Below are 12,370 nucleotides of genomic sequence, written 5' to 3'. Positions count from 1 at the left end.
CTGGCACACGAAACCTTAAATCAGAGTGAATAAATGAAGACTCGGCACACCACTTCTGAAAGGTTGCAGACCCCTGTCCTAGCTCATTAGGTTGAGTTAACAAGCTGCATTTGGAATCTTAGGAAGCTCTACTTAACTCATTCTTTAAAAGGACATTGAAATGATAGAGCAGCAGGCAACCAGAATCACACACTGATGCAAAGCTCTCTATTATTCAAAGAGGTATGGCAAACCTATGCCTGGATTCTTTTGATGGAGCGGTAATTAGAAGGAGCATTCAGTGGGGTGTACAATTTGATGGAAATATGGGACAGATGGTACAAAGGCTGTTTAAACTAATACAAAATAGAGGTTTAAAGGACATGAACTCAAATTAAGGAAGGGCTGAGCACTAAATTCAGGTGGAGTGTCTTCTCCACCAAGGTGCCTTCTTGCTGGTTTACTAATAAGTCATTTTAAAGAGAGAACTGAACAAAATATTCAGGACTAATAATACCATCTAACTTCGATTCCAATTTCCTATTGTAGTTTAGGATTTTCAGGCTCTTGTACAACATTGTTTGGAGGAAAGGAGGCCAGGAACTATATCAATTTCTTATATACAGGTACTTCTAGGTTGCAATGCTGCATTAAAGTCTCCCTAAAAACCTTTAAAGCACTGTGTGCTAGAAGTTATCTACACAAGATAGATAATGGAAATCAGGATGCAACCACACAAACATTTGAAGAGAGACATTTGCTGCAATCTCAGTGACATGAGAATCAATTTGGAGAATCAATCAACCCTGCCACTTGCAAATTGTAAGCTTGACAATATTCTTAGCACAAGATGAAAAAAAAAACCCAACATAATAAAAGCAAGTTCTCCCTTCTGCCCTTCCTCCCTTCTCTCATTTTATGTATTTCTCTTTCTACTTTGGTGGAAATCCAGAGCATTGATTTTAGGACTATTTTACTGGATTTCCATTTGTTTTGCCTCAGCTCCTACATTAATCCAAACAATAAGGGCCTTTAAAGCATTCATAAATAACCTGCTAGTGCTGCTGGCACCTAGGAGCCAAGTGCAGCAATGTTAAGCAACAACAAATTTCATAGTTCAAAAGGCACAGTTAAAGAAAAAGGTTGCTCAGAAAAAAAATCACTCATTTAGCACAAAGATCCTTAAAAATTGCATGAAATCAGTCAAGTAACTATAGAAACCAATTTCTTCAGCTCTGTATCACACGTCTCACACCTCAATTGTCTTTATTATCATCTGCTGTCAGATCCTTAATCAGAAATGTGAACAGGCTTGATGATTTATTCAGCAGGGAAAAGAATCTGTAGGTCAAGTGAAAAATTTCACACACACACACTCTCCCTCCCCTCCCCCCAACCTTAGGTACTTTCATTTCATTCTGTTCCCAGTAGCTCTGGGGGCAACTCCAGTGAGATCCAATATTAAGGCTCAATTAAAATAAGCTCCAATTAGTGGAGCTTTTTTCTCTCAGGCTAGAAGAGTCAGGAAATGGATATTGGGAAATGTAAAAAGTCAGCTACTGAGAGGAGGCTGCAGACATAAATGAACTTATTTGTTGATTTCTACAGTTGCTATGCAGAGGCCTCTGGGAGTAAAAGCTTAACCAGTCTAAGCTATAAACTAAAACCCCTGCAGCTAAACATGAACTGTGTGAAACAAGGGCTCCATTCCAGAACAGAAAACTGCTGGGCCCAGAAAATTAAAAGCCAGAGGCGTTTTCCATTTAAAACTAAATCCCAGTACCGCCTCCCAGCCAAAGAATTATAAGCAGTATCAGATTTACAAAACGAACAATTACCCTGGAAAAATGTAGCCTATTGTACAGTCCCAGATGCTAAATCTCAAAGTTTCTTTTTTTTTTTTTTCTAATCCCACATTATATTCCTACTAAGTGTATGGCTGTAGTTTACAAAGAACCATTTCTAGACAGGCCTAAACTATGAAAATTAAATGTTAAGAAGAGCTCATAATTCATTGACCTCATTTGAAGTACTGCCCTTGCCTGTAGCAGTTCCTGTCCTTCCCCAAGGCCTCCGCAAATGGTATGCAACAGCAAAATAAACCCTGACCTAATTGCCAGGGGAGGGCTGCCAACCTTCCCTCAAAACACAAAGGCAAACATGGTAACTTGAAAGTCCTACCTCTTTCGCTTTCTGCTTTAATCGCAGCTGTTCTGGATCTTCTTTATTGGAACGACTCTATTAAAGGAAGAGAAAAATTTAACAAATTACTAGTATCTAAACACCGCAGCATCCGTTAAATATTTAATAAGTGACAATTTTCTCTTGTGATTGAATGTCTTAGCTCCAGGGGTGAACGCCTCAATCCAGATTGGCTTCTCCCCCCCTCTCCCCCCAGCCTCCCTCCTCTTCATCTGGGCCTGGCTGCCTCTGTTCTAGCCTGGAGGAAGCTTAAACTGAAAATGATGCTAACGCTGTCAGTCAGGTCCAGTCTAGGCATGATGTTGTTCATGTCAGCAGCAGACACTTAAAAGGACAGGAAGTAGAGAAGTTGTTCTTGTTTAAGTACAGTGAGATCCTAGTAAGTCTAGATTCCATACCCACCCAAGTGATTCTAGAATATGGGCCCCAGACGTCTATCAGTTCTTAAAAAAAAAAAAACACACACAATCAAACTGAGCCAAGATCATATATAGTCATACTCAGTGGTGCAGCATTTACACATTTTGTTTATGCTCAAATAACAGTTTTAACCAACAGAGCATAGGCCAGAAATGGGTCACATATTGGACTGACCAGATTGCAACACACACAGCTGGCCAAGATTACACCTCCAGAGCATCACCAGAAACAGTGGGGACAAACATTTTGACGAGGCACCATGTAGAATATTGAGAAAGGCAAGCAAGTTGGATCCAGAAACAGACAGGTGTTCAGATTAAGAATACAGAATAAATATGGCTATATGTTTACCAGCAAGACCGAATGAACCAAAACATGGCCTTTAAGTAACTACAAGCTTTCGACTTTATTCCTTAAAGATTTTTTATTTCTGTATCAACAGATCATCATAATATGCATATGTTGTTCTTGCATTTATTTCTGGAAGATTAGGACTCCTCACTTTTAGCACCAAAAAAAAAAAAAATTTAGACCAGTGGACTGGACAGTAGATATGCAGGGAGATGGCAATAGAAATTTACCCCATGGCTTGCCTGTGAGCTAAACATCCATCTCTAAGAGAAGCAAAAACCCAATAAGAACACCTTTTCTGCATGGCATAGGCCATGCTAACATATACTTACATGTTATAATAGCAAAATCCGGGCTTAAGAAATTTAATGTAGAATATAACTAGACAGGCGTCATTGGATGTCTGGTGTTCAAAAGACATTTATTTTTCTCAGTGGCCAACAATAAGATGTTCTCTCACCTTGGCTGCTCGTAAAAGCATTTCTCGTTCCTCTTCATCCTTCCTCTGTTTTTCCATGTGATCCAGCTTCTCAAGAAATTTAAGTTGTGCTCTGGTGTCACTAGATATGATATACTTATTACTCTCCTGCAAAGAAATAATGATTATAAAAGCTTGACCAGCTCTAATACACTGTTAAAAACTTATCCTAGGTCAAATAAAAATGTATTGGAAAGAAGCTTTTTCAAAGCTGATCATTGTAAGTACTTTCCATACGATTCTGCTTACAAGAGAATCCATCTGCATGTCTCCTCTCCAACTACAGTATGGTCCTAGAGGTCTGTCTATTCAGCTACTTAATAGCCAGCCCTCTGCCATTAGCATCCTCTATTTGACTCCCTATCCTCACTGTCTAACAAACTTCCGTTTTAGATGTGTGTGATTTGAAACCGTCAGTTTACACCTAAGGGGGGGGAAAAAAAACACACACACATACAAACCATTTTCTTACTAAAGAAACTTTTTTTTTTTTTTTAGTCAAAATGTTATACAACTAGGATATATATGATCCATTTTTACCACTTAAGAAAACCATCGTAGAGATAGGAACTATATTTCACACTGCTGGCAAAATATAATCATTTAAATGTTGCAGCATTGTTTCAGCTAGTCATTCCAGATTGTGAATTAAGCCTTACTGGTATTTCCAAAGGGATGGAAGAGAGGACTACATTTTTTCCAGAACCAGCTAAAAGATATTTAGATTGAGAACCAGAGTGCACATTAGCACTGTTCATTATAACTTTAGGAATATATTTTCACCTTGGTTGATTAACAATTCCCATTAATGCTAACGGTAACTATGGTACATTTGTGCATGAAGTTGAGTATAGGTAGAGTCCTGCAAATCCACGGATATCTGCAGATCATTTTTGCAGATTGGATGTGGATACAGATTTTTGTAACCGCGCAGAGCTCTAAGTACAGGACCCTTAGTGTACATGAATGGTAAACACCATCATTGCTTCCCTCCTTGAGTTCTTTGAATGGAACATACTTTTACCCTTTCTAGATATAAAAAGGTAAAAAACCTGATTTAAATATGCAGGGCATGGAAGGCTAATTTTAATTATATTTTTGTTCTTATTCTTTAAATTTTATATTTAATATGCCATGTACTATCCAGAAAATATGTAGACAAGATCAAAGTGGACTTTTTCATTTGTTCTAGGTAAGTTACTTGAGTGTCTCCTTTTACTCGTGGTACCCTTTTCCATCTTATCTCAGAGAAATTGAAACCTTGAGACCTATGTAATCCTTTTCTCCTCCCTCACCACTAAGTTTTCACCAGCCCAGCCCAACCCATTCCCATGTTCTTTTTTAAAAAAAATACTCCTCCTACAGATCTGTTCTTGTCTTTTTGTCCCTTTCTCACATGGTTCATGGAACATTCACCCCTTCCTTCCTCAGGTTGCCCCAGCCCCTAATGTTATCCCCTGTAGTGTGTTTATGATGTAGTCTTGTTAGGCAAATATTTTGGGATTGGCTTTGTATTTTAACCATCATTGTTGTGTTACAAAATCACTTGGGGCAGGATGACGCTATACCACAATACCACATTATTTTGAATATGGTGTCTTTCAAAAGAGTACCCCCAAATACTTTACAGCATGCACAATAAGTTTATGGGGCAAGGATAAACTCAAACATGTGAGCAGTCGGTGATTTAAGTTCCATCTTTAGCATTTTAGTTTACACATTCCACAGAAGGAATCCAGTGCCAATCAACAACTTAAAATGGAAAAAAGTATAAAACTAGTGGACACAAAGATATCTTAAAATTCACGACTCAACCCTCTACTAATGCAGAATTCTCAACCAACCATTGCCTAACCAATCCCTTTCTCTCCCCTTATCTGCAGCTTGAGCCCCTCTTCTAATTTATATTGCGGTATTGCCCCAGGAGCCCAATCAGAGGCCAGGCTCCCATTGTGTGAGGCATTCTAAAAAACCCAAGGTAACAGTTCCTGCCCCCAAAAAGCTTGCAATCTAAGTAAGAAACCCTAAAGCACACCCGTGAATCCCATCCTTCTTTGTCCTAGTCACTCAGTTTTGCTATTGCTCTAGGTCTTGCACCATTCCCCCACAGGATGTGCATGATCCTGAAAGTCAGTATTGGTACAGTAGTAGAATTTGTTTTGAAGTAGCAACCTAGAATCCACCATGTTGAAATATTGCTTTGAATGGCAGGTAAGGAGGCTGTGTGAAATTAAAATGCTTAAGACCCTTTACCAGTTTGGAATATCAGACATACAACCTGAAGTTCCCAAATGCAAGATTTAAAGCTTAAGTAGTGTAGGGAATAGAGTTTTCTTACACTTCAGTAGGTAACAGCATCATTCTCAACTTTCATAGAGGAAACAGGACTCCTAAATTAGGTCTCTGAAGTAAGGCAGGAACTATTTTTTCAATTGTTTAGTTTTAAAGTTCAGTTATATATGGAATATGTAAAAACTGAACATGTTAACTCAACAGATCTGCTCCCTGTGAACATTTGGCATCATAACCACTTGTTTTACAGTGATAAATCTATATATTTTACTCCTGTTCATACTGTAGAACCAATAACGCTACATGAGAACAAGATTCTGTTCACAGTCACGCGCCAACATAAGATTAAACTGTGCCCTGAGCTACACCTGTGCAATTCCAGCAAAGACACTGAGGTTGCACAGGTGTAACTGAGGGCACAATTTGGTCTGCATAATCTATTATTGCATATCACAAGCCAGAAAGCTGGATTCATATATCAGGTTGAGTTTGAATGGCTGGCAGTTCAAAAAAATATCCTTTTGTTTTAAAACTGAGCATGTTTGCCCTGGAAATAATTGCAAGACAAACACAGAACCCTCCCCAAGTGACACTCCAAGCATGTTTTCAGACTGGAACTGCACTTTAAAAATCCCATGTGTGTAAGCTTAAATTCTACAGTCCCCCCTCATTTTTGTGTGTGCAATGCATGAAGTCCTAAAAGGGCATTGGTGCAGGTTAGTCTAATATGTTGGCTAAAGTGTACATAACTCTCCAAATATTTTACCTTAATTTTGCATGTATACATAAAGTTATTTCCACATACTCTAATGAAATGTCTCTGCAGCAGCTAGATTATAGAGGATTATGAGGCATGTCTTCAGTGGGAAAATACCTGGCAGCAAGTTCAAAAGCAGGTATGTTCCCTATACGTGACTTGCTGTTTCCTTACTCAATTATCATGCTGTTCTGAATGGGAACTCTGACAAAAGCAGCTGTGGTTTAGTATGCCAACTCCTACCAAGAATTCCCCCCAAATTGGGGCAACAAAGAAAAACAGAGACCCCTTGAGGAGTAGATGGTTCTTTCTAGCTCAGTCCAAAAACACACCAAAAAAAGGGTCCACTAAGTGGAGGGAGCATTAAACTGCTTATAATAATGGCCACCTCTGTCATTTAGGCAGAGCAGGCTGCAGAATGTTCTAACAGTAGTTATCAGTTAAAGCCCCCTTTGAAAATGGCCACCATCTCTCCTTGTTTGCAATAGGACTGAAGCTACTGTTGCTCAAGAAAGATGGTGGGCTCATATGCCATGAAACAGCAGGGACACTCAGTCTGGTTGAGATGCTGGTCCCTCTCCATGGAATTCCCTGTAGTACACCATTGCATCCTTCTGCCTCTGCAAAGAGGCATGGGGAAAACTGATCACTAATCCTAAAAAAATGCTTAAGTGTAATACATGAACAAAATTTCAGTGTGTTTTAACTATATGGGAAGTTTGAAGAGTGCGTTCAGTTATTGAGATTATTGGGCACAAAAAAGGCTGATGATAGGTACTAAATTGCTTGAAGGCCCTACTTAGTTTTAACTCCTGAACAGATTAGCAAACTCGCTGAGTACATAATGATATTTTCTGAGAAGTTACAAGTCAGCAGAGTAGTTTGGGGGAGGATATATACATAAAGGTTTGAACCCTTGCTTTATGCAGAAAAACTCAACTTTATGGAGTTGCTAGTGATGTCTCCACAACACAGCCTAACTTCTCATTTGCTTTGACTGGTGTTCCACAGTGATCCATCCACAATGACACCTAGATATGTCTCCCATACACAAAGCCCATCAACATGTAGGAAAAATTTGAACTACTCTTATGTTTCAATGCAGACAAGCCCAAGAATCTTTTGTCACTGTGTTGTCTAATTGCTTAAGACTGTTGGGACCCTTTTGAAATACCTTACAATCCTTTAATTTTGGCTAACCCGAAATTGTGTCATCTGCAAGATTTTCCAGCCTCACTATTGACAACTTCTTCCATCTCATTCAATACACTAAAAACTTCTTAGAAGACACATCTTAGATACTTTACTATTAACCTCTTTCCATGTAGAAACTGACCATTTATTCCCACTCTGTTCTCTAGCAAGTTTCTAAGCCATGACAGAATTTTATCTTGTATACCATGACTACATGAATACCTACAACAAGCTTTTGTGTCAACTATCGAAGGCTTTTTGAAAGGCAGTCATATCTACTGCTCTCCTTGAGCGATTCTGTTGATTTCCCCCAAAGAACTAATTAGGGTGGACAGGCAGGTCTACTTTTACAGAGCTTAAAGTCCATACCAATTTCTATCAGGATGGAGAATTTGGATGGAAGGGGCCTGGAACGTGCCCATACCAAAATTAAACACACTCTTTGCCTAGCAACAGGCTTACTTGGGGACATGAGCTCCTCTCATACACAGTTCATTTATTGTTTCATTTTTGTGGTCTTCCTATTGCTACAACCCATTATAAAACTGCATCATTGTATAACGTCACCCAAGAAGATAGCTGCTGAGATTGGCTAGCTCGCCCTCTTTTATTGATCTGCATTAACTACCAGTTATAACAGCTGTAACAACTTCGTATATTCATAGAGTAACTAGACTTATCTATGGATTCACACGTGTTGTAATGGCTACGCACACCAGAGCTAAAATTAAAAAGAGGTTATGGAAGCTTCAACATCACTTTCCTTACTTTTGAGAATAGGAGAACAATACAGCACATTTTAAGTCAGTTACTTTATTTACTTAGGTTTACCTCCGTGCCTGCGGACGCTTGAGGTAAACAAAACGTCTCAGCCCCCCTCAGCGGCTTATCCTGATGGCCTGGGAGCCAAAGTTTGCTGACCTCTGAATTATAGGGTCAGCTTATGAACAGGTTATAAAAAATTTGCATTTTTACTTATCCATCTTGGGGGGTCAGCTTATAAACGAACCGGCTTATGATCAAGTATATACGGTAAGTCCAATTTACAAGTAACTGCCAGCCCTTCAAAGAAGCTGAGATCAGAAAGCCAAGCTCTGTTCTTTCAAGCTCATGCATCACTACCAGCAATGAAAGTTCTACAGGCAATTCAACCTTGCTTTACGGCTGTGCAAGTGTTAGCGCCACTGAAGTCAATGCAGACCAAGTAGCCATGTGAAAAGCATTTCGTTTTTAGAAATGGTACAATGGTAAAGTGCCATGAGAAAGGTCCTTGAATGAAACATTTCATGGAAATGGTAATTTTAAACTCGGGTTTTTTTTGTTTATCCGTATTTTAACTTTTAGTGCACATAGCAAAGATGTCAAAAGAGAAACATCAGGATTAGTTGTAAGCCACCATTAACAGTAGCAAGCCTGGAAAATAGTCTTGGGCCAGATTAAAAACTTACAGCATGTGTGTGTTTGTATGGAGAGAAAGTTTACCTTTAAGGCTGCAAAAAAGGACAAACTTTAATGCAAAACTTGCTTAATTTCTTTTACCTTATAGGTTGTCATTCGATGCTGAGCAATTACAGTCAGTTTTTCTAGGAGCCCTCGTAATCTCTCCTGTGTAGCATGGGAGATCAAGTTCACAACATCAGAGTTAGGTTCCATAATGTCATGCCTTTTACCTGTGGAAGCAGAGAAAATCCATTACGTGTTTTAGGAGTAGCTGATAATTGAAATAATTAGCACAGCAGGTATTCTGTTCCCCCTGGAAGTCATACCCATTACGAATAAAGGTTTGGAGATTATGATTTTCCTGGTAAAGTCACAACTTCAAAGATCTTAGACATTACATTAATAAAACTTAGCCTGGAGCTTCAGAAAATATAGACATTGTTTCACTTAGCCTCTAGAATCATTCTCCTTGCAAGGTCATTTATAGGACAAAGTTAATAAGAACACAAATCAAGCCTTATGTTCGGGGGGGAGAAATAGTAGCTGTAGAAATTAGTGCCATATTCTGTTAATTTCAGTAATTAAAAAAATAGAGAATTACATTTTGCCCTGTTAGACACTGCTTGTTAACAACTCATGACATTTATTTCAATGATGTTTTTTGCAATGTACTCCAGGCGTAAGAGCCTCCTCTCATCTACCTCTGACCAAACAGTATATACCAAATGAACCTAGGATTCCCTAGGTAGTAACTTGGGAAATATATATCTAGTCCAATTGGGGTCATAATGCCATCACCTCTGACCTGTTCTCTCGGGTTGCCACTCCTCTCCCTGTTCCCTGATGAGCCCTACTGCCTCTCTCCATATTTCAACAGCTGATATCGAAAAGAGAGACAGCTTTGAGCAAAGCTGCTTGGGCCGTACACCCGAAGCTAAGTGTCACCTCTGCAACCAGTTGCGGATAGCCAAAGAGAAGTATTCCTGTGGTTGACACAATGTCAGCACATCTACACATAGGTACCTGGACAACCCTGAGTTCTTTTTAAACAGACAGCACAGTTTAGCTACTGATAACCAATGCTGATATCAGTAAAAACAACGAGGAGTCCTTGTGGCACCTTAGAGACTAACCAATGTATTTGGGCATAAGCTTCCATGGGCTACAGCCCACTTCATCAGATGGATGAAGTGAAAAATACAGGAGCAGGTATAAATACATGAAAGGATGGGGGTTGCTTTACCAAGTGTGAGGTCAGTCTAACAAGATAAATCAATTAACAGCAGGATACCAAGGAAGGAAAAATAACTTTTGAAGTGGTAAGAGAGTGGCCCATTACAGACAGTTGACAAGAAGGTGAGTGTAACAGTAGGGAGAAATTAGTAATGGGGAAATTAAGTTTAGGTTTTGTAATGACCCAACCACTCCCAGTCTAGTCAGGCCTAATCCGATGGTATCCAGTTTGCAAATTAATTCCAGTTCTGCAGTTTCATGTTGGAGTGTTTTTGAAGTTTTTTTTGTTGAAGAATTGCCACTTTTAAGTCTGTTATTGAGTGACCAGAGAGATTGAAGTGTTCTCCTACTGGTTTTTGAATGTTATGATTCCTGATGTCAGATTTGTGTCCAACCTATCCTGAAGGACAATCCCTCACTCTCACAGACCTACAGACAGCCCCCCAACCTGAAACAAATACTCACCAGCAACTACACACCACACAACAAAAACAGGTTTCAGAGTAACAGCCGTGTTAGTCTGTATCCGCAAAAAGAAGAACAGGAGTACTTGTGGCACCTTAGAGATTAACAAATTTATTAGAGCATAAGCTTTCGTGGACTACAGCCCACTTCTTCGGATGCATATAGAATGGAACATATATTGAGGAGATATATATACACACATACAGAGAGCATAAACAGGTGGGAGTTGTCTTACCAACTCTGAGAGGCCAATTAATTAATTTTGATTCCTGATGTCAGATTTGTGTCCATTAATTCTTTTGCGTAGAGACTGTCCGGTTTGACCAATGTACATGGCAGAGGGGCATTGCTGCGCATCATCAGAGATCTACAACCTATCCTGAAAGATGATCCTTTACTCTCACAGATCCTGGGAGACAGACCTGTCCTCGCTTACAGACAACCCCCCAACCTAAAGCAAATACTCACCAGCAACCACACATCACTGAACAAAACCACTAACCCAGGAACCTATCCTTGTAACAAACCCCGATGCCAACTCTGTCCACATATCTATTCAAGTGACATCATCATAGGGCCTAATCACAGCAGCCATACCATCAGGGGCTCGTTCACCTGCACATCTACCAATGTGATATATGCCATCATGTGCCAGCAATGCCCCTCTGCCATGTACATTGGCCAAACCGGACAGTCTCTACGCAAAAGAATTAATGGACACAAATCTGACATCAGGAATCAAAATACTCAAAAACCAGTGGGAGAACACTAACCTGTCTGGTCATTCAGTGACAGACCTGCGGGTGGCTATATTACAACAGAAAAACTTCAAAAACAGACTCCAAAGAGACACTGCTGAGCTAGAATTGATATGCAAACTAGACACAATCAACTCCGGTTTGAATAAGGACTGGGAATGGCTGAGCCATTACAAACATTGACTCTATCTCCTCTTGTAAGTACTCTCACACTTATTATCAAACTGTCTGTACTGGGCTAGCTTGATTATCACTTCAAAAGTTTTTTTTTTTTTTTCTCTTAATTAATTGGCCTCTCAGAGTTGGTAAGACAACTCCCACCTGTTTATGCTCTCTGTATGTGTGTATATATATCTCCTCAATATATGTTCCATTCTATATGCATCCGAAGAAGTGGGCTGTAGTCCACGAAAGCTTATGCTCTAATAAATTTGTTAGTCTCTAAGGTGCCACAAGTACTCCTGTTCTTCTTACAACAAAAACACCAACTCAGGAACCAAACCCTGTTACAAACCCCGGTGCCAACTCTATTCACATATCTATTCAAGGGACACCATCATAGGACCTAACCACATCAGCCACACCATCCCGGGCTCGTTCACCTGCACATCTACCAATGTGATATACGCCATCATGTGCCAGCAATGCCCCTCTGCCATGTACATTGGCCAAACCGGACAGTCCCTCTGCAAAAGAATAAATGGACACAAATCTAATATCAGGAATCATAACATTCAAAAACCAGTAGGAGAACACTTCAATCTCTCTGGTCACTCAATAACAAACCTAAAAGTGGCAATT

General features: G+C 39.6%; 1 protein-coding gene across 1 annotated transcript in view; it reads right to left on the bottom strand.

Annotated features, from left to right (window-relative positions):
- Positions 1–12,370, bottom strand: part of TAF4B (TATA-box binding protein associated factor 4b) — a 114,406-nt gene that overhangs the window by 52,024 nt on the left and 50,012 nt on the right. The window contains exons 11-13 of the mRNA XM_034762803.1: positions 9,213–9,343; positions 3,413–3,538; positions 2,161–2,217 (exon numbers count right to left, since the gene is read on the bottom strand). Coding sequence (XP_034618694.1) covers positions 2,161–2,217; positions 3,413–3,538; positions 9,213–9,343 — 314 coding nt within the window. The remainder of the gene's footprint in view (positions 1–2,160; positions 2,218–3,412; positions 3,539–9,212; positions 9,344–12,370) is intronic.

Source organism: Trachemys scripta, chromosome 2 (assembly GCF_013100865.1).
Source record: "Trachemys scripta elegans isolate TJP31775 chromosome 2, CAS_Tse_1.0, whole genome shotgun sequence".
In the NCBI taxonomy this organism is placed as follows: Eukaryota; Metazoa; Chordata; order Testudines; family Emydidae; genus Trachemys; species Trachemys scripta.
Note: the sequence above shows the minus strand (reverse complement) of the source record. Positions and strands in the feature narration are given on the sequence as shown.